General features: G+C 37.9%; 1 protein-coding gene across 2 annotated transcripts; it reads right to left on the reverse strand.

The window, feature by feature from the left end:
* Positions 1-942: 942 nt before the first annotated feature.
* On the reverse strand, positions 943-17,129 carry LOC109244413. Of its 2 annotated transcripts, none has more exons than XM_019411498.1 (11): positions 16,645-17,129; positions 15,739-15,814; positions 15,492-15,599; positions 14,701-14,817; positions 13,998-14,354; positions 12,888-13,063; positions 3,131-3,230; positions 2,989-3,048; positions 2,621-2,707; positions 2,016-2,144; positions 943-1,430 (listed from the first exon to the last, which is right to left on the reverse strand). In XM_019411498.1, the coding sequence occupies exons 1-11, from the start codon at positions 16,749-16,751 to the stop codon at positions 1,101-1,103; spliced, it is 1,647 nt and encodes a 548-aa protein (XP_019267043.1). In that variant the 5' UTR covers positions 16,752-17,129; the 3' UTR covers positions 943-1,100. The 2 variants fall into 2 exon arrangements, with proteins under 2 accessions (XP_019267043.1, XP_019267042.1); XM_019411497.1 differs by having other exon boundaries at positions 12,747-13,063.
* Between the last annotated feature and the right edge of the window lie 6,658 nt (positions 17,130-23,787).

Genomic DNA, 23,787 nt, shown 5'->3' on the forward strand with positions numbered 1-23,787 from the left:
ACAGAAAAGAGGAGAAATCACAAAATTTAAACTAACTAAACTACAAAACATAAAGTACTGATTACTGCCAGAAAAGAAAAAGAAAGAAGAAGAAAAGCATGAATGAATTGACGGAAACAAAGAAAAACTATGTTTAAACTAATAAGAGCAACTCACCTATGCAAGGTCGAACGGGACTGGAATTCGATTCAAGTCCCAAAATGATGCTAGACGTTTGTTCTTTGCCAAGAACAAAGGGAAGCATCATTTTGGTGACTTAAATCACCTCTGGACTCAAAAGGTTGGGAAGAAATCGGACACCTTCGAGCTTCTAGGGTTCTGCCCTTCTTGGATTTGAGATTCGAGAACATCCAGGATGATTCAAAAGAAGATAGCCAGGGGTTTGGGAAGAGGGACGTGAATTTGGTGGGGTTTGGGGGTGGCGCCACCGTGCACGGCGGAAGCGGCGCCTAGGGTCTTGAAGATTCGAGGAGTTTGGTGAGGATTTGAAGGAAATAGAGGTCAGATTTGGAAGGGGGGGGGGGGAGGAGGAGAGGAGGCTATGGTGTATTTTTGGTGGGCGGCGGACGGCGGAAGGCGGTGGCGTACAGTCTCTAAGGTTAGAGGGAGAGAGACGATAGGGTAGGGGGTCTGAGGGGGTAGGGTAGCGTTAGGACATTTATATATGTTTTGATCTGGGCTTCTTGACCATCCGATCAAGAAACATAGACGGCCAAGATTAAACTCATCCTAAACGACGTCGTTCTATTGGGGAGGGGTCTGGACCGGGTTGGTTAGGGATTTGGGCTGGATTTGAAGCGGGTAGTTTACAACTAAAAAAATGCACACAAAATGCAAACAAACAAAAAATCATGCAATTAATTCCCTAAAACTCAAATAATAAAAGAAAAATCCTAATTCTAAGAATCGTATAGGAATAATTCAAGCGACGCAAAAATCACGTGCTCACAAACCTGTAAATGAATTGAAGTCAATGTACAATCACTTAGTTCCAGATCAAATCAGAATCCTACAAACTGAAGGAATGAACCAAGGCTTAAGCATTAGTTATGTGCATTAGAAAGATCAACTCAAGACTTTCTCTACATTATTCAACACTTCTATGCCCACCAAGGCTTCTCTGTAAAATCTTTTGAAATTACATATTGGAATCTTGAAGAGTAAGGTAGCCATTCAATTATCTGAGACGACTTTTTATTGGTTCTTCCTTCAACACATTTATGTATGGAATCGCGAAGCTTCTTTTCAACGTTTTCCATAACCCAGTTAAGAAGATCATCCGCTGGAATACTTGCTTCCTTCGCATATCTTTCGAGAACCTTAGGTAAGAATACTCTTTTTGACTTGTTTACAACAATATTAGCCTGTAGAAACTCTCTCTTTGCTGCTTCCAATTCCTCCACAATATTTACGGATGTGTACACTTTCAGCTAGAAAAGAAGAAAGAACCGGAGAAAGTGTTAGATGTTTGGCTTTCTAACTAGAAAAAACTGGTCCCTTACGAGAGCTACAAAATTAAACAAGTCGGTATGTCTCTAGCATGTAAAATAGAAGTGGAGGAGGAACTAAGGTAAAGCAACTGATATGCATCAGGTATTCTTTATTAGAGATAAGAAGAAAATGCAACATTGAGCAAAGAAACTAATTATAATATGCTAAGCCTTGAGTGGAAACTTTAGGTCATTGTCTTAACTATATTTCACTCGTCATAAGATCAATCGATGGTCATATCATCCAGAATAGTATTTGATGATAGCGACGTTCAATATTCTCAGGTAATATATAAGGAAATACATTCTGCTTTAGAACCAATGCGTATTCATAAGGCTTCACTTATTACTCCGTTTTGCTTCAAATATATCAAGAAGGCCTTAAGAAAGCGATAATTGTTGGTTTACCAATATAAGGAGAAAATGTAACTACTTAATTACCAAGAGATCAGAAGAAGCTCCGGTCCACAGGGAATATACAAGAAAAATGAAAAATCAATGAAATGAGAAAACATAACTACGTACCATGGGATCGGAAAAAGCGCCAGTGCACAGAGCAAAGAGAACAAGGGGCTGGAACTCTTGAAGGGCGAATTTTGAGCTGATGTCTCCCGATCTTTTCCGTAAAGCAGTTGACAGAATGGTCTCCAACCACTGTAATTGGAGTTAAGAAAGAAAAATCATCAAGTGTTGTTGAAGTAATAACTGTGGATTTACTAGGCTTTTTTGTAGCTAGTGTATATTTCGACAGGACTTTAATCATTTTCTTATTTTCTTTTGGCATTTAAATCAGCCACAACTGCTGAAGCCCTAATTTTTTCTCCTCTCTTTGAGAAAGTGCATGTTGGAAGATAATAACATACCAGACTACTGTAAATTGAGAAACAATTGCACTTATTGCATAAGGCTAAAATAACAACAACAAGTAGTTATTGCATAAGGCTGAGAACAGAAAACTAGCAACTTATGATATGGTCAGAGCAAGAAAACAGCACAGAGCATCTTTTTGCTCAATTATCTTTATGTATAATGAGCAACAGAGGCAGGATCCAAAATAAGTTTCTAATGATGTTATACTGTTATTCCTCAAATGGAGCTTTTAGCCATTCTAAATTAGAAATAGTGAATACCCGTCCAATCCGATGCGTACGCAGACCAAAAATCGACTGTTCAATGGCATTGGCACTTATGATCTGGCCACCAACATTGTAAGCAGCCTGCACTAAACAGAGAAGCAAATGTTGAATCAAATACTCAAAGATACATGTATGATAAATAAGCCAAGTAGATGAATCAGCAATCAGACAGTGTTTCGATGCATTCCCATCCTAATAAATAATTAGAACGAAGGATAACAGAGAAAAGAATTTAAAGAGAAAAGAAAAGGACCACAACTCCGATACCAATCTGTATGCATATATAAATACTTGCAATCCATAATAAACAAAAAGAATAAAAGGAGAATGACACATAGTAAACAAAAATTAGATTAGACTACCTTGTGAAACAATGCCAACCTCCTAAGAGAGTTCTGTGGTATTCCATATGCCAGATATGCCTAGATAAGACAAAGAAGAAGATGTAAAGAAACATAATAAATGAATCCAAAAGGAAACAGTACAAGCAAGAGCCATCTTTACATGCATGACTAAGGAATTGTACAAGTTGATCCAGAATGCCATCTTGGCATTGGTTCCCATCTGACTGATATTTGTTCTTTCCAATTGCTCCACCAAAACTCTGAAAGTTTGAAACAAAGATACATATCAGAGTGGAGATTATCATGTCATCTGTTTTTTTCTTTTGTTGCTTTATAGGCGTCTTTGCAATAGAGAGATAAACCAGCATATATAGCATGCATTGCACCAAATACAGAAAGATGATACGAAAAGCCTGAGCCCCTTAGCAAACTATGAAAATGTATCTTCCATCTATATCATTTTTGTCGATTATAGAATAGTTGATGCAACAAGATCTCCTCTGACTTAGTATCTTTCACCTTTAAGCAATAGAAAAGTTCTAAAGGCATTACAAAAAGATGCAAGGTCTATTTAGGATATAGTAATTCCACTTAGACACTTAGTAATTCTTCTATATCGGGCCGTCTTCAAAACAGTAGTATCTTAACCGATCAAAGAAAAATTGTAATATCATAAAAGCTTATCCAGTAGGTCAGAACTCCTTAGTATCTAAAAGAGATGATGCTTTACAAAAAGACCCAGATTAAACATAATGCTACTGGTTAGTGAGAAAATGAAGAATTTCTGGAGCTTTTCCAGGTATCCTCGGATAACTACGTTAGGCAAATGATCCAAATACAGAATTAGCCCGTAATTATGGTTACAGCCTCTCATTCATTCTCGTTTCCTTTCTTTAAGGAGGGAATAAATGCTTAACTATAACAGTGATTGGCTTTCTCGAGAGTGCTTATTTGGTCTTCTGCATAGTTAGTCTAGAAATGCAATGGATGCTAGTGACCTGACTAATAGTTGTTACACGTCTAGAAGAAAAAAGAGCACTAAAGGTTAACCCGAAGTCTCTTTTCCGGGCTACAATTTGGAGCATAACATAATTCTGAAGGATGGCGTGACCCCAATGTAGGATAAGATGCGGGAAGCGAGACTTAGATGGTTCGGGCATGTGCAAAGGAGAAGCCTAAATGCCCTGAAAGGATGTGTGAGTGGTTGGCTTTGGCGGGTATGAGAAGAGGTAAAGGACGGCCTAAGACGTATTGGGGAGAGGTAATTAGGCAGGACATGGCACGACTTCGGCTTACGAGGACATGACCCTTGATAGAAAGGTGTGGAGGTTGAGAATTAGGGTTGAGGGCTAGTAGGTATTCGAGCGTTGTTCTATTCCGCACCGGGTTAGTAGGGCTAGTCTGCTGGTGTCTTGCCTTAGGTTGCTAGTATTACATGTTGTTTTCTTACTATCTTCCACTACGATTTCGTAGTATCTTGCCGTTGTACTGCTTGTTGTTATTGCTTTCTTTCATCTATTTTTCTGCCGTTGTACTGCTTGTTGTTATTGCTTGTTTCTAGTGTTCTTTTCATCTTCCTAAGCCGAGGATCTATAGGAAACAACCTCTCCACCCCCAGGGTAGGGNAACTTTGAGACTTAAATGATATTTCCACTGTTGTTTGGGCTGAGCACTACTATTTTATTGATGCCTGAGGGGCTTATGATGTTTTCTGGACTGAGTGAGGCCGAGGGCCATGATGTGAGGAGGCTTTCAGGCCTCGAGTGTGATGTGAGGAGGCTTTCAGGCCTCGAGTGTGATGTGAGGAGGCTTTCAGGCCTTATGTGTGATGTGAGAAGGCTTTCAGGCCTTATGTTGATATAGCGCTTGGGCCGTAAGGGGCCCCTCCGGAGTCTGCACAACCACAGTGAGCGCAGGTACCCATATGATCTGAGAGTGAGCCCGAGGGGCTGATACTGTGCTGAGTGATTGATACTGAGCCCGAGGGGCTGATACTGTTCTGAGCGATTGATACTGGGCCCGAGGGGCAGATTACTACTCACTATTTACTTGTTGTTTTACCTGATTTACCTGTTTTTAAAAGGAGATTTCATTTGATTCTTTACGGTTTTACTGCTTTAAGTAATTTACTGCCTGATATAGAATTGCCTTGTGCATTTATGTGTTTTCATGCTTTCAGCCATTATTTATTGTTATTACTCATTGAGTTGGAGTACTCACTTTACTCCCTGCACCTCGTGTGTAGATGCAGGTATTTGTTCATCCGGTAGCGGGTTTGAGTTGATCGGAGGCTAAGTTTATCGGAGTTTAGCGAGGTGACTGCTACCGTTCGCAGCACCGCATTTCTTCCTTATGTTTATCAGTTCTCTTTTGTATATTTTAGGCCTTGTAGTTGTAATTATACTCTGATAGATGCTCGTGACTTGTGACACCCCGGTTTGGGTTGTGTAGGGATGGTTTTCCTTGTTATTATCGCTGTTTCCGTAATTATGGCTATCTTAAACATGTTTTAGTTCTGTTTATGTTAATTAATTGTTTATAGGAGGTGTTTCGTTTGTTCTGGCCGGCCTTGTCTTCACGAGAGGCACCATCACGACCGGTTCGGGAATTGGGTCGTGACATTTGTATTGTTAATGTTATGTTTTTATTTGGTTAAATAATAAATAAATATTATTTATTTAGTTTGTTGTTCATATTTGTATGTTATGTTTGTTATTTTTATATGTAATAGTGACCTTTTAGCGTAGTAAGATAAAGAGCCTTTTAGTGTAGTAAATATAGAGCCTTGTAGCGTAGTAAAATATAGAGCCTTTTAGCTTAGTAAAATATAAAGCCTTAAGTATGTAGTAACTGCAAACTCTATCCAATAACACTTTACAAAATTAATTATTTAATTTATAAAATAAACTTACAAAAGTAAAAAATTAATATATGTTGTCAAATAACTCAAATATCGAGCCCGGAACTCATAGATAATTACTCAGTTCAATTCAATGATTAATTATTTAATTTATTAAATTAACAAAATTGTAAAAATGCTGAAATTGACACGCATAATAATTAAGGATAAGTTGGTGCTACCGGGGGTCAATTATCGAGCCTGGGAACCCATACATAATTATTCAGTCCAATTCAATAATTTTTAATTTAATTCTTTAATCTAACAAAATTCCATCGGTAATTAAAATTCACACGCATAATAATTAAGGATAACTTGGTGCGACCGGCCCTCAAATATCGAGCTTGGAAGGCCATACATAATTATTAAGTCCAATTCAAGAATTATTAATTTAATTTATTAAACAAATACATTTCTAAAACATTTTGAAGTAACACACATAATAATTAAGTATAGTTTGGTGCTACCGGGCCTCAAATATCGAGCCTGGAAGCCATTCATAATTGTTAAGTCCAATTCAAGAATTTTTAATTTAATTAATTAAACTAACAAATTTCTAAAAAATATTGAAAATGACACACATAATAATTAAGTATAGCTTGGTGCTACCGGGCCTCAAATATCGAGCTTGGAAGGCCATACATAATTATTAAGTCCAATTCAAGAATTTTTAATTTAATTTATTAAAATAAATACATTTCTAAAACGTTTTGAATGACACACATAATAATTAAGTATAGCTTGGTGCTACCTGGCCTCAAATATCGAGCCTGGAAGCCATTCATAATTATTAAGTCCAATTCAAGAATTTTTAATTTAATTAATTAAACTAACAAATTTCTAAAAAATATTGAAAATGACACACATAATAATTAAGTATAGCTTGGTGCTACCGGGCCTCAAATATCGAGCCTGGAAGGGCATACATAATTATTAAGTCCAATTCAAAAAAAAATTAATTTAATTTATTAAACAAACAAATTTCTAAAAAATGTTAAAAATGACACACATAATAATTAAGGATAGCTTGGTGCTACCGGGCCTCAAATATCGAGCCTCGAACCCATATATAATTACTCAAGTCCAATATTAAAATAATTATTCAATTTATTAAACTAACACACACAATTAATTTTGTTTAAATTATAGTAGACGACATGACCTTTCCTTCGCCTGCGCATCCTGGACCTGCCGAGGATCAGCTGTTAGTGTTGCAGGGCGACCATATGTCCTCCTATGTATGGGAGGGACAGCTATCGGAGCAGGCTCTCTGCCCCAGGAGACCTGATGATTTGTGGGAGTTCATCGTGGAACATCCTTTCCATGCCCGCGTAGTCGCGCGCTTACAGTCTACGGGCTTCTATACTATTTTTGAGCTTGGGCGGATGCAGCTTGATTGGTCTCTTATCACGGCATTGGTAGAGCGGTGGCGATCGGAGACACACACTTTTCACTTGCCCACTGGAGAGGCCACCATCACGCTGGAGGATGTTCAGGTTTTATACGGGCTACGCGTAGATGGACGGGCCGTGGCACTGCCCCAGTACATTAGATCCATGACGCGTGCCCAGTTTTTGGATATGATGGGGCAGTTTACTGGTTATAGACCTCAGGGTGGCGCTGGTCAGCCATTAGAGATCATATGGCTTTTTTGCACCCTGACATTACCGGCGAGACGGAGAATCTCCACATTGAGAGGTATACGCGGTTGGCGTTGCTCCTGCTTTTCGGGTGTGTCTTGTTCACGAACACTTCGGGGAGTACTGTGAGTATGCGCTATCTCCATCATCTTCAGCGGCTGGATGATTTACCTCAGTACAGCTGGGGTGCTACTGTTCTCGCATACCTGTATAGGAGCATGTGTCGGGCGAGCATGGGCCCAGCGGTGGACATATGTGGTTTTCTGCCCCTCCTACAGGTGACAACATTTTTGAATACTCTGTTCATTACTCTGAATTCTATATGGTCGAAATGACTCATAATTTTACATCAACCTTTTATCTTAGGTTTGGGCCTGGCAGCGGATCATGCCGTTGCAGCCACCTCTACCACCACTTGCGCCCGGTGAGGCTTATCCATTTCTCCCTCTAGCTTCTAGGTGGATTCTCCGGCGTGGGAACTACCGAGGGAGCGATGCTCATCATAATCTCCCCCTTGTCAGGGATGTGTTAGATATGCTGGTGGACGGACAGGTAAATATGTACCTACACTTGCTTGTTTTAAATTGAGTTGTGTTGCGCATACTCACTTTTATGTTATTATTTGATAGTTCATCTGGACGCCATACAGCGACGAGTTGCTAGCTCAGCTGCCCGATATTTGCTTAGTCGACCGACTGCTTTGGAGCACCTCCGTCCCGATGATCTTCTTCGATATGGTTGAGTATCATGCCACAGAGTGTGTGCTTCGCCAGTTTCACCGTCCCCAGCCTATATCGGGGGAGCCTGGATGGGTGGCTACACACTATCAGCGGGACGACCGTGCCAGGGTGGACGATATATATATGGGATGGCTAGAGCAGCAGGTCCATATTTGGGAGGAGCGAGGTCACCGTATTCCGCTGCCACCTACATTTACCTAGGAGGCCACTATTCATCTGTATACGTCATGGTACCGCCGTCACACCCGACTGATGATCGGGAACCCCATTCATGTACTTGGCGATCGCTACAGACCATACGCCGGGAGGCACGAGGCACTGGTATGTTTTTGTGGCTTATTAATATCTTATAATTGTGATATAGCATTATTTAATTAATATTTTAAATGTTTCACAGGCTATTGGGCATCATCGCCTCTACCAGTTGGGACAGGAGATGCAGCAGCATGCCGACAATGCTGCACTCGTTGACTATGGCCAGCGGGTGGCACAGGTGGCTCGTCCGACCCTGTTTCAAGCGAGAGATGCTGCGAGGTTGGACCACGAGGCTTAGTATGCGGCGCCAGAGGACTACCATCGGGGTAGGGGTGCTCCACGAGGCAGGGGTAGGGCACGAGGGAGGCACGAGGGAGGGGTGCCCCACAGGGTCGCGAGGGTCGTGGGGGACGGCGAGAAGGTGGTCCCAGCAAGGGGGCTGTGAGGCACCTGTTGGCCCACCTGTTGAGGGACATGATGGAGATTTTGGAGATGAGGCTCTTGGAGATGATCAGCCGGGTTATGGACCTCAGGTAGATGAGCCTTCCAGCAGCATGCCGTCGTACAGCCTTCAGCTATCTCTGCCAGCATCGCAGGTCACCCCGTTAGGAGCATTGTCAATCATGGGTACATTCGACGGGGATGTAGACCAGTACTTTGCATGCCCATCTACCGTAGCTGAAGATCGGCCCACCCGGGACGTGGATGGCGGGCGCAGGTTGAGTTATGCCTCATCCCCGGCGGTTGATGCGGATCTACCACAAGCGCAGGTATGTTTGTATTACTTTAAAATTTCAATTTGTTTTCTTTTCCTTAATGAGCTGACATTAATTAATTTTTAACTTTCTTATGAAGGTTTTGTCCCAGCCCATCTTTGAGGCCACTACATGCTTTGATGAGGACACCACGGATGCATATACTCAGGCGGCCGACGAGACCACGGTGAGAAAATGTTTTTTGCCTCAACACGTACAATACAAATATACTTTTTCACATGCTAAGATTACTACTTGTTTCACATGGTCTATAGCGATCGCCAAGTACATGAATGGGGTTCCCGATCATCAGTCGGGTGTGACGGCAGTACCATGACGTAAACAGATGAATAGTGGCCTCCTAGGTAAATGTAGGTGGTGGCGGAATACGGTGACCTCGCTCCTCCCAAATATGGACCTGCTGCTCTAGCCATCCCATATATATATCGTCCACCCTGGCACGGTCGTCCCGCTGATAGTGTGTAGCCACCCATCCAGGCTCCCCCGATATAGGCTGGGGACGGTGAAACTGGCGAAGCACACACTCTGTGGCATGATACTCAACCATATCGAAGAAGATCATCGGGACGGAGGTGCTCCAAAGCAGTCGGTCGACTGAGCAAATATCGGGCAGCTGAGCTAGCAACTCGTCGCTGTATGGCGTCCAGATGAACTACCAAATAATAACATAAAAGTGAGTATGCGCAACACAACTCAATTTAAAACAAGCAAGTGTAGGTACATATTTACCTGTCCGTCCACCAGCATATCTAACACATCCCTGACAAGGGGGAGATTATGATGAGCATCGCTCCCTCGGTAGTTCCCACGCCGGAGAATCCACCTAGAAGCTAGAGGGAGAAACGGATAAGCCTCACCGGGCGCAAGTGGTGGTAGAGGTGGCTGCAACGGCATGATCCGCTGCCAGGCCCAAACATAAGATAAAAGGTTGATGTAAAATTTATGAGCCATTTCGACCATATAGAATTCGGAGTAATGATGTATTCGAAAATGTTGTCACCTGTAGGAGGGGCAGAAAACCACATATGTCCACCGCTGGGCCCATGCTCGCCCTGCACATGCTCCTATACAGGTATGCGAGAACAGCAACACCCCAGTTGTACTGTGGTAAATCATCCAGCCGCTGAAGATGATGGAGAAAGCGCATACTTTACTCCCCGAAGTGTTCGGGAACAAGACATACCCGAAAAGCAGGAGCAGCGCCAACCGTGTGTACCTCTCAATATGGAGATCCTCCGTCTCGCCGGTAATGTCTGGGTGCAAAAACGCCATATGATCTCTGATGGCTGACAAAGCAACGCGACTGCCCCCAGCGTCACCCTGAGGTCTATAACCAGTAAACTGCCCCATCATATCCAAAACTGTGCACGCGCCATGGATCTAATGTACTGGGGCAGTGCCACGGCCTGTCCATCTACGCGCAGCCCGTACAAAACCTGAACATCCTCCAGCGTGATGGTGGCCTCTCCAGTGGGCAAGTGAAAAGTGTGCGTCTCCGGTCGCCACCGCTCTACCAAGGCCGTGATAAGAGACCAATCAAGCTGCATCCGTCCAAGCTCAAAAATCGTATAGAAGCCCGTAGTCTGTAGGCGCGCGACTACGCGGGCATGGAAAGGATGCTCCACGATGAACTCCCACAAATCGTCAGGTCTCCTGGGGCGGAGAGCCTGCTCCGATAGCTGTCCCTCCCATACAAAGGAGGACCTATGGTCGCCCTGCAACACTAATAGCTGATCCTCGGCAGGTCCAGGATGCGCAGGCGGAGGAAAGGCCATGTCGTCTACTATAATTTAAACAAAATTAATTGTGTGTGTTAGCTTAATAAATTAAAGAATCATTTTTAATATTGGACTGAGTAATTATCTATGGCTTCCAGGCTCGATATTTGAGGCCCGGTAGCACCAAGCTATACTTAATTATTATGTGTGCCAATTTCAACATTTTTTAGAAATTTGTTAGTTTAATAAATTAAATTAAAAATTCTTGAATTGGACTTAATAATTATGTATGGCTTCCAGGCTCGATATTTGAAGCCCGGTAGCAACAAGCAATACTTAATTATTATGTGTGTCATTTTCAACATTTTTTAGAAATTTGTTAATTTAATAAATTAAATTAAAAATTCTTGAATTGGACTTAATAATTATGTATGGCTTCCAGGCTCGATATTTGAGGCCCGGTAGCACCAAGCTATACTTAATTATTATGTGTGTCATTTTCAATATTTTTTAGAAATTTGTTAGTTTAATAAATTAAATTAAAAATTCTTGAATTGGACTGAATAATTATGTATGGGTTCCAGGCTCGATATTTGAGGCCCGGTCGCACCAAGTTATCGTTAATTATTATGCGTGTGAATTTTAGTTACCGATGGAATATTGTTTATTTAAAGAATTAAATTAAAAATTATTGAATTGGACTGAATAATTATGTATGGGTTCCAGGCTCGATATTTGACGCCCGGTAACTACAGAGACTCTACGCTAAAAGGCTCTATATTTTACTAAGCTAAAAAGCTCTATATTTTACTACGCTAAAATGCTCTATATTTTACTACACTACTCTATATTTTACTACGCTAAAAGGCTCTTTATTTTACTACGTTAAAAGGTCACTATTACATATAAAAACAACAAACATAACATACAAATATGAACAACAAACTAAATAAATAATATTTATTTATTATTTAACCAAATAAAAACATAACATTAACAATACAAATTATTTATCAAATTTTAACAATTTTTTGTCTCAAAGCTAATAAATCAATCCGGGTATAAATAAGATACAAATTTAAACACAAACATAACACAAATTAACATGGAAACCTATTCAACAATACAAATATGCATGTACTATACGAGTTTTCAACATAAACAAAATCGAAAATACCTCGATTTAAGTTTTTTGAATTTGATTGAAATCGAATTTTTGCACCCGAATGAACGAATCCAAAGCTTCTCTTGTGTGCGGGACCTATACTCTTTGCTTTCTGGGTGACGGGTGGGGCCCAAAATTTTTTTTTTTTAATTTTGACGGGGGTTGGGGGACCAGAACAGTGCTCGTTTTTTTAATTGCGGGGGGGGGGGGGGGGGGGGGGGGGGGGACTCTGTCGTTGTCTAGGGGAAGAAGAAGGGCTTTATTTTTATTAAAGCCAATTCGCAGTACTATACTGCAAATTACTTAAACGCAGTATAGTACTGCGAATTGCTTTAATAAAATAAGCTGGGGCCCAATTTAAGTAATGCGCAGTATTGTACTGCGAATTCCTTTAAAAAAAATAATTTTTTAGTAATACGCAGTACTATACTGCGAATTACTTTAACGGCTAAATTTCCGTTAAAGTAATTCGCAGTATAGTATTGCGTTTTAGGTAGTTATGTAACTTTTTTTTTAGTAGTAGAAACGTGTTTTTTGTCCAAAAAAGCATTAGAAAAGTTTCGGACTCATCAAGGAAATGCACCTGTAGTTGCTGATGGCGTAAGATGCACGAGAGAATTTATTCTTGTCTGTTGCTATCCAAGATATTTCAATAGTGGATTTGCAAAACCAATCTCTGTCCTCTTTAATATCATGCTTTGGAATTATCACATTAGTGGATGACCTTGATGACAACGGTGATCGCTTTTCTTCAGTACTTGTCAATTGATCTGTACTACGGAGCCAACAGTATACTGCAGCCATGCACCTAACCATTTCCTCAGACAACTTACTGGGGCACTGGTAAAGATGGTCTTTAAGACTTCGGGACAGAGGAGCTTTCTCCATTGATGTTTGCTCCTGCAACAATTGATAGAAAATAATATGAGTCGATCATGTGGAAAGAGATATCCCCCATGAATTAGAGGAAACAAATAATGAAAGCTCTACAAGTAAAAGGGTCTTTCTTTGACATAATTGGGATTGAATTTTTCATAGTGAGTAATTTGGATCCCCTTTCAGCAGAGAATGATAAAGGGCCAATTGAACAGCTTGTTTGTTAGTAAAGCAATGGGCAGATTCAGCACAGAGCACACCACAAGAATGTAATAGAACACTAGAGGATAAAAGCATTGCATAATGTTGGATAAGCTATTTAGAGAAATGTCAAAGAAAATTACAAAAAAATATAGATATAGAATTCCATTTGATATTGTACTGTGGGCACTGAGTATGAGTGGGGAACTCAAGTTTGTAGCATGCCAGAGTCTGAATTACAAGTACAGCCCAAACCAAAAAATAAGTAAAATATTTTGAACCTGGAGATGTATTAAGTTAGTTACAACTGCTCAAATATTGAATTCCTTATGATATTTAGCTTCACCTTTAGTTCCAACTTTCTCCATGTGCATAATTTTAGGTTTCAATATTTAAGAACCAACACAAAATTTTAAATTGGATATAAATGCATGCATGGCGTAAAGTGACATGCTTAAATTATACTCCACGTATTCAACTTTAGGTGTGCTTCATACAGGTAAACAAAAGCTAATAGTAGCAAGATATCAGAAGCAAATAAACAAAAGTCAAAGTGGTTTGTCCTTTTAAATTTTTCATTTTCCTAGCAGAAAAAACAAGAATTCTAGGATTCATGTTTTTCGCCATATGGATCCTGACTGGATGAGGGGCTTAAGCAAGAGACCGACCAACTACAGCAAGGTGTTAAGGTGTGGCCACGTTAGCAGAACTTTTCATATTCATAGGATTTTTTTTACTCTTAGGGTTGGAACCTTACCTTAGCATGGGCTGAACAACTTTTCTTAATGTGTGCATTAACTTTACTATTATAAAATGAAGCATGTCTTGATTTTGACTGCGACAAGTTCCTTTTTCCCAATTCATTTATGGCAGCAAGAGCTTGGAATGTCCGCAAAGGAAACTTTTTGGATGAGCAAAAGGCACTTGATATTATACTTGGGTGTTTTCTAGACTCAGCTTTACTATGTGCTGGAGAAGTCATGACCGAACTTTGCTCAGAAGAAGGCCGGCTAATGCATTCTTCAAAAATGCTCCTGTACAGAGAAAGGACGTGCTGCTCACGGTTTGCAACCTCTTCTTCAAGTAATTCAATCTCAGCTATCAACTCTTTTGTCTGAAATGAGAAGAAAACCAATATTAACCTTAACTAAGTTAAGCAGAGCCAAGGCTGGGAGTTGAAAATGAGAAGAGAACATCAAATATTTGATGTTGTCAACCTTATAGACAAAGAATATATGTATGAACTACATCCAGAACTATAATGGGAAAACTCAAGTCAAGGACAATCTTCAGAACTGTATAGAGTTACTAGAAGACATGGTAATCAACCATTCGAATTAGCAGATTGCAGGAGTAAAAAACCATTATCTGATGCTCCATTTCCTATATTTTACCAAAACAACTCAAAGGACTAAAGCGATAAAGAAAGTAGAAAAGGTTAGTTGTCAAAGGTCAGGTACCTGAGCAGCAAAATGCCTATGTCCAGGAGATAGAGTGCTAGAAGCTCGTCCCATTGCCCTCTCAAGCACCATACGCATCGACTTTTCTTGCTGCAAACGCATTTGTAATTGCTCGATCTGCGCATATTGGTTATGTGAAAGAGAATCATAAATTCAGATCATGGTAGAGTTTCTGAGAAGTTACTTTTGACTTCCAAATGAAACTAAGATGTCTTCCGTTCCAACTAACGAGGTAAGAAATTAGCTCTACCTACGGTTTATAGTAGGAGAAACACGATGATATTGAAGTACTCTGAAATCTGTATGCCCATGGAATATTGGCCTCATTTCCATTTATAGATGTCCAAATGAATTTTCAGACATGGAAAACAAGGTTCATTTTCATTTTATCCTAAATTTCAAGATTGGAGTTTTACTGAGATCCTGCTTATATTAATGAGTTAGTAAACTTTTAGAGATGGATAATGAAAAACATGAAACCTCAAATTTTCTAATATTGTATGTTTAATAAGTAAAATTTTCTCTACTTCCTAGTGGACAAAGATTGGAGAACAAGTACATTCCGTACCTAGCTTTAACAATAATAAAAATTCTATCAATACCAACAGCATAGAACTAGAATCAATTTAAGCTTTACACCAACTAGCTTGACAAGCCTCAAGGTATCTCGAATTGCTTGCAGTTTAAGTAGCAGCAAGTTCGACAAGTTGCATAGGTAATTTTTTCCTTTTTTTGGTAAAAAAAATGTGATATGGAATTGACTTCATAGACATTAAGTGAATAAAATTTACATCTTTTTCCAAGGAGACTCTGTGGTCTGGAACTGCCTCTCTGCTAATAATTTTGGAGAATTCATGTAATGGACTTGCTTTACAACTCCTCGTTGAAGGTAGCAAAACCTGCATATTCAAGATTATATCTGCTCATGTCATTTACTTATCTAATCAAACTTCATCATTCCTCTAAATAATGCAAGCCCAAATTATTAAACATCCTCAAATTTCGCATATACAATAGAAGAAAATATGAAGCTCTTACAGGCGGTTCATTCAACTCTTTTCTTACGGGTTGTCTGTCTCCGCCTTTCGATACAGCAACATTTTTGTCGGAAGCACTGAGACAAAAGCATAACCAACTTAGAAGGCCAAAGACACAACTCAATTTTAATTCATGCACATTTAAATTAGCAATTAAAGAATGAATTGACACAAGATTCCCTACTTAATCAAATTAATCTCATCCTAATTTGAGCAACTGTAGTTTTTGTAAACTTCCGCCTTTGTGTTAGTTCATGTTCTTGGTCAGCAATATCTAGACACAGCTCTAGTCATTTTTCACCATGGATGTGAATCCAAGGAAAAGAAACAATAAGGATTAACTTAAACATAACAAGCAAACATCTGTAGCCATTTTTATCTTGTAAAGGTTCGTACAAGTTGCTAACATGAAGTGGTAATAACATGATTTTGTGTTTATTTCAGAAGATTTACTGATAAACTACTCTGTGTTTATTTCAGAGGATTTACTGATAAACTACTCTTTAAATGATTCTTCTTTTTTCTCCTTCATATGCCAAAAAAGCATCCTCTTCTTGCAACATAAATGTACAACCATATAAAGCCAAGTCAAAATATTCAAATGCATTCACACTCAAGTTAAAGTTAACCATCCAATTAGACATTACTGATTAATTCAATAAGTTGAAGAGGAAGACAAGTATTTTTTGCTCTAATTTTGACATCCAAGAACTGAACGACATTCAGAAGATTTCGAAATCCAAGTTTTTGAACAAAAAAGATTTGGTCCATCAAAATTTCATATCTCCTTAGTCATTGCTATATCTAAATCATAATTAACCATTTAATAAGCCAAGGAACATCAAAAACCAGACAAAAATCGCACGATTAGAGGAAAATAAGAGTAAGCTAAGGCTAAAAAATGAACCTTTTGCAACGCCTATGTTGGGCATAACCATATGCACATTTCCAAGAACTGCCATTTTCTTTCTTACCAACTCTTCTCTGATTTTCATCTATCACTATACCATTCATTGTTTTTTCACTTTTGTTAGAAACCAACTAGAAAAGACTCTGATATCTCACATTACATTCTTGAATACACTACAAAACTCAGGCATGTACATACATATTTAATAAACTCAAGCAAAAAAAGAAAAAGAAAAATTATTTTAGTATGACTTAACAAAGCAACAAAAAAACAAATGAATGGGACTGGACAAAAGATTATGATGAATGGGCTACAGAAAGAATAAATGAGAATGAAGGCAGGATGAATGATTTTTAATGGGTTTTTTAAAATAAATAAATAAATTGGACAATACTAAATTACTGATCTGAAGAAATTGAATGCAGAGAACAATGTTCAGAACAAGATGAAAGAAAAAGAATGGTGAAGCTGTCAAAACTACTTAGAAACACACACACACACACACACACACACTGTAGATATAGAAAAGCTATAGAAATTACCACAAAGAGATGGGACCAAGTTAGCTGCAAAGCATTGAATTGCATAACTTAAGTGTAGTTGAGAGCATTGAATGAGATGGTAATTAAATTCACCTGCCACTCTTTGCATTTACAATTCTTGATTTTGGTCAGAACTTTAACAAGAAAACTGAGGGGATGATTTTTTTTGAAAGACGGAATTGTTATAAGAAGAAGTGTAACTGTGCCAAGAATTTGAGCATCGGATACTGACCTTTTAATTCATAAGAGTTGGTCCCTGTGTAAAATAATCAGGGGCGGATTTAGGTAGCGGGGGTTGGGGGCGCACAAGCCAAAAAATTACAATATATATATATATGGCAGAATCTATATTTTACCTCTATATATTAAGTTTTGAACACCTTTAAGACAATCCAAAAGTATAGTTTAGTGGTCAAGGGTGTTCAAAATCTACATAAGGTCATAGGTTCAATGCCACTAGCTACAAAAAAAAATTTTAACCCACATAAGAAATTTTTTACTTTTTTTTCAAAATTAGCGTTTGATCACAAAATTTTCAATTTTCTGCATTTTAGAAATTTTCGAAAATTTAAAAACCTTCAAAAAGTTATTTTTTAAATTTTTTACTCAGATCACTCACAAAACTTCAAAAAAAACCTAAATTATATTCATGTCCAAACACAATTCAAATTTTCAAATACCATTTTTACTTGAATTTTTTTTATTTTTTTTGGAATTTTGTAATTTTTATGTCCAAATGCCCACTTAAAGCACTGATAGACGGTCGTAATAAACGGTCTATATTATCGGTCTTTTAAAAAATTTATGCCTTTTAAGAAAGACATTATAAGAGCATTTAGCCCGCCCTCCCTAACATTGGAAATCTATCTAAGTAATTGAAATTGATGTTATTACTAAGGTAGTAATTACACAGTATTGTAATATGACATATTTGTTTGTCATAATATAATTACAGTATAATTATAAGTGTATTGTTTGGTTACACACGTATAATTACACAGTTAGATTAAATTTTAAATATAAAGTTAATTATCAAAAATTAAAAATTAAGATTTAACAAATATATGCCCTTATAAAATATATTAAATTTTGAGATTTAAGATACATATTGTTTCTTGAAAATATATTAAATACTAATCATACATTTGTAAATAATATTGTAAAAATAATATTTTGCTCTAATTAATTATAAAAACTAAAATTACATATTTTGTAAGAACATCCTGGACTGCATGCTTGATAAAGATTAATATTTATTAATATAATGTCACAAAATTACTCAAATATTTTACGAAAAATAATCTATCAATCCTAACTGAAAAATGGATGGCACACAATTTGAATTAATAAATCAATACTACTAAGCAAATAAAATGGAAACGAAAATATAACATAAATTAAAACGTTCAAAAAAAATAACATAACACTCTTATGTAAATTACAACATAACATAAAATAAGTTTCAACATAATCTAAGTAATATAATTCATATAGAAACTCAAATAAGTTTCTATATAACCTCATTCAACAATGAGATTCTATTTTAATGGCATCACTCATTATATGCTGAATTTATTAATGACTCGTTGTTTTTAATATTAAGAGGTATAGTTTCAACACTAGAATAATAGCACAATTATGTTAAACGAAGAAAATAAAGAAAAATAAAAAATATGAGCAACTACATGAAATCACAAAAAATAGAGATTGAAAATTAGAATACTATTTAAATATTAAAAAGTAATATATCATCTTAATATAGTTAAATTTGCATGTAACCTCCTCCAATAACAAAGTTCAACTTTAATGATATCACTCATTACAAGCCAAATATGTGGATGACTTATTCTTTCCGAGATTACAAGTTATAATTTAAATAATAATAATAATAATAATAATAATAATAATAATAATAATAATAATAATAATAATAATAACAACAACATAGCTAAGTGTAATAAGAAAATAAAAAAAATAATAAAGAAGGAAATAAAATATGAGAAATTATGTAGAAACACGTGAAGTAAAGGTTGGAAAATGAGAAATAAGGAATAAAAGGTAAGCAATGTAAAAAGAATAATATTTGAAAAAAAATTAAAAGAAAATGTAAATTTAAAAGAAAAAATAGAAATAAAAAGTAAATTAAAAAGAAAAGAAAAGAGAATAAAAAAATAACTTTGTAATTACACCATGTAATTACCAACAATTCTTAGCCCCATTAAGAGTTGGAGAGTATAATTATAGTCCCTCAATTATACATTATATGCTGACCAAGTAATTACTTGATTAGACAAATATAATAAAATTGTATAATTACACCCAAATTTAATTACAGTGTTGCTTTCCAAACATGCCCTAAACATATCTTTGATCGACACTATACTAATTAAAACAAAAAGGGTGAGTTAAAAAGAAATAATAAACAACTTATTGTTTTTAAGATATAAATAAATTTGAAATGAATTTACTAGAATAACTAGTACGGAGTATTTAAGAGGATAGTATAATATTATAAGTTCTCATCGCAGTGTTAGTTTATTATTATCTGTTCAATTAAACTTTACCGACTAACCAAACTATATGAAAAGAACAATTGGTTTCAATTTTGTAAAAAGGAAACAAAAAGACTTTGGCCTTCATAATAGTTATTAGGCCCCTTATGAATATTTCAATTTTGCAAAAAGGGTTTTATTGTTTTGAGCCATAGATTATTTTGAAGTAATTAGGATATTGTGTGAATCAAGGGTGGCTCAATATTATCTAAGCGAAAAAAATCACAAAATTCATTAATAAATTTTTTTGAAGTCTCAGTATTTTGGGGTCTAAAACGAAAGCTTTACTAGCCTCCACCTTGAGCCATAACGACCAAGAAGAACACATTTTCAGCCTGGATGGAAAAAACATATTGGCGAATATCACAACAATGCAAATTGTCCACATCAATATTGTGAAAGATATGACGTGCTAACTTGACTTTTACTGTTTTTCTATATTAACTGTATGTTTGTTTCATTTCTGTGGGCAATAACAGAGAAGAGCTGTATTTCGACTGTAAAAAGAATAGATTTCCAAAGTAAATATGAAGATATCTTCGTAAAGATATGAAAATGGGATAAATCATAATTCTAGAAAACCACATAAGCCTAATGCTGGAAATATAGTTTCTTCAGATTTTTGTTGTCAGTATTTTTATTTTATTTTCAATAGTTTTGTTGTCACGACCCTAAACCCAAACCCAGTCGTGATGGCGCCTCTCGTGAAGACAAGGCCAGCCGACACATTTCCAATTCGAAGTTAAACATCTAAACAACAATAAAACAGGCTAAAATAGGCAGAATAGCCTAGTAGACTCTTTTACTTTTTCAGGTTTGTCATCCCGGTCCCTATATTCCACGAAGTTTCATTCAAACACTTGTACTCGATCAAAATGAATATTTTAAACCCCTCTGACCGTTGACCAAGCTTATGTGGCATTTGTTTTGCTGAGTAGTAAGAACTGCGTAGTATGCACGCGCAAAGAGAGCGTGAACTTACAATCTAATTTTTTGGAAGAAAAAATTCAAATATAATAAAATAAAAAGAAAAAGAATAATAGAACAAATAAAAGTAAAAGGGAAAATAACCCCTCGTCCCATCTTCAAACCTATCCAGCACCCAGTAAAGTTACGCTATCCATCACCCGCCACCCGCTGCCTTCTGCCCCGTACCCCTCCTCCATCAAGACCAGCGCCACCCTTCATATGAAGGAGGTAAATGACAACTACAGTGGATATAACAATTATGGCTTTTTTCCTGTTCTTTAAGTTGGGAGTTTACTTGAAGGAAATGCAAATTTTCAACGAGTCATAAAGAAATTCGAAAATAAAGAATTTGTGGATTGAGTCATTGACGACTAACCTTGAGATCTACGGGCATTGGCTATGGCGGATGAGTTTGCGGAGAACGGCAATCAACTTATTCGTGAGCAAACACCTGATTTTGCTTTTAAACACTTGCTCCGACGAAGGTCAAGATGACGATGTCAAGATGACGATTATGATAGCAATCAGATTGTATGAAAAATTGGGATCTCTTTGGGTGAAAAAAACTGTGATTTGAGGAAGAAAGTTGGGATCTCTCTGGTGCTGCCTTATTGTTTTTGCAACCATTTTCTTAACCAGAAAAATTGAATCTAATAGTTTCACAAGCAGTAACTATGGTAAAAAAAAAAAAAAGAAGAAGTTGAAGCAAATGATTTTTTTGGTGAATTTCCTGGAGGCTCTGAAAATGGAGAGAATATTGTGAAGTGCAAAATTGGCGTGGAGGAGAAAGATAATTTAGTTGCAAAGAAGAAGATGATGACGTGGATATATGCATCTGACATGGATCTGATGTGTTATCCATGTCAGCGCAAGCGAGACTCACGCATATAAGGAGGGGTTTAAACTATTCATTTTGATCGAGTACAAGTGTTCGAGTGAAATTTCGTGAAATACAGGGACCGGGATGACAAACTGAAACAAGTATAGGGGTTTATGAGGCTATTCTGCCGGCTAAAATATGATTTAATAGTACTAAGTAGCAGATAATATCATAACAATGCGGAAGTACAACCCAAACACAGCCCTAACCGGGGTGTCACTAGTCATGAGCATCTACTAAGGTCTAAATACCACTGACAAGGTCTGAAATGTACTAAGTACAGACTAATAGAATAAAGAGGGAGGAAAGCAGTGCTGTGAACGCCGGCAACTACCTTGCTAAACTCCGATGACTCTGACTCCGATCAACCAATACCCGCTACCGGGTTCAGAAAATACCTGAATCTGCACACAAGGTGCAGGGAGTAAAGTGAGTACTTCTAACTCAGTGAGTAATAATCATAAATAAAGACCGAGTGATAAGAAATCACGAAAAGTGCATCAACATGCTGTATAGAAGTAGTACAAAACCAGTAAGAAAGCAGTGAAGCCGTGAAATCTCTTAAAATATCTTAGCTCAGTTTAAGCTTCTTTATCAATGACCTTTTCAACAATTACGCAAATGAATGCAAAACAGTTAGTGCAGATAAGCATAGAAAATCCGCCCCTCGGGCACAACTACAAAATTAAACAGGTAAATGACAGGCAAATAAGAAAGATAAGCACATAAGGTTCGCCCCTCGGGCACAATGTCAACAAATCCGTCCCTCGGGCAATATCTCAGAACAGTACCAGCCCATCGGGCAATCACTTAGAACAATACCAGCCCCTCGGGCTATATCTCACATCACAATGGGTACCCGCGCTCACTGTGGGTGTGCAGACTCCTGGAGGGACCCCTTACGGCCTAAGCGCAATATCAAGCCATCTCGTGGCATCATAAATAGGCTCTCGGCCTCATATCAATATCAAGTCACCTTGTGGCGTACAATCTCAGGCCCTCGGCCTCGTAATCAAAATAAGTGTATCACCGCTGCAGCGTGCAGCCCGACCCAAAAGATATCCTCACAACACAGGCCCTCGGCCTTACTCAGTCAAAAATCACATAAGCCCCGGGCAACAGTAAAACAGTATTTCTCAGCCCAAAACATAATTTAAATATCAACTGAGTATTAAAACTGAGTGAACATGGCTGAGTTTTGAAAACAGTGAAAAATAACATGACTGAGTTCAAGTATAAAGTCAAAACAGTGAGGAAATATCAACAAAAATCCCCGAAGGGTTCAAATAATTGACACGAAGCCCAAATATGGCATTCAACCCAAATAATAATGATAGCAAATAGATTTCAGTCAAATGCACGGAAAGATCATCAATCGGGACAGACCAAGTGATAGTCCCCAATAGTGCACGACCTCACGCTCGTCATCAAGCGTGTGCCTCACCTCAATATAGCACCACGATGTGCAATCCGGGGTTTCAAACCCTCAGAACATCATTTACAACCATTACTCACCTTGATCCGGTCCAAACTCTAGCCCGCGATGTCTTTGCCCGCACGAATCGACCTCCGGATGCTCCAAATCTAGCCACAATCAGTACATAATCATTAAAATATGCTAAGGGGACGAAGCCCACTCGAAAATATCCAATTCACATCAAAAATCCCGAAATTGATCAAACCCGCCCCCCGGGCCCACGTCTCGGAATCCGACAAAAGTCACCTTAATAGAATCCTCGTCCTCACACGAGTCTATACATACCAAGAACACCAAAATCCATCCACAAATGACCCTTCAAATCCCAAAATTTTAGTTCTCCAATTTCAAGCCCTAGTTCTTCAATTTTAGGCTTAGATTCCATGATTTACTAGGTGGAATTCACATAATAATCGAGTATTGAGTTCAAAAATCTTACCTCCAGGTGTTATATCTTGAATCCCTCTCCAAATCCTCTCAAAGAGCTCCAAAATCGCCCCAAAATGGTGAAAGATAGCTTCAAAATCGCGGACAATGGCTATTTAAACGTTCTGCCCAGTCATCAAAAACCTTCTTCGCGAATGCGGTCAAAGCCTCGCGTTCGCGAAGCACAATCCATCTTTGACCAGGAAATCCGTCTTCGCGATCGCGTCTCGCCACTCGCGAACGCGACGCTTCCACAGACTAAACCTTCGCGATCGCGTACCCCCCCCCGCCCCG

This window comes from Nicotiana attenuata, unplaced genomic scaffold (assembly GCF_001879085.1).
Source record: "Nicotiana attenuata strain UT unplaced genomic scaffold, NIATTr2, whole genome shotgun sequence".
NCBI lineage: Eukaryota > Viridiplantae > Streptophyta > Magnoliopsida > Solanales > Solanaceae > Nicotiana > Nicotiana attenuata.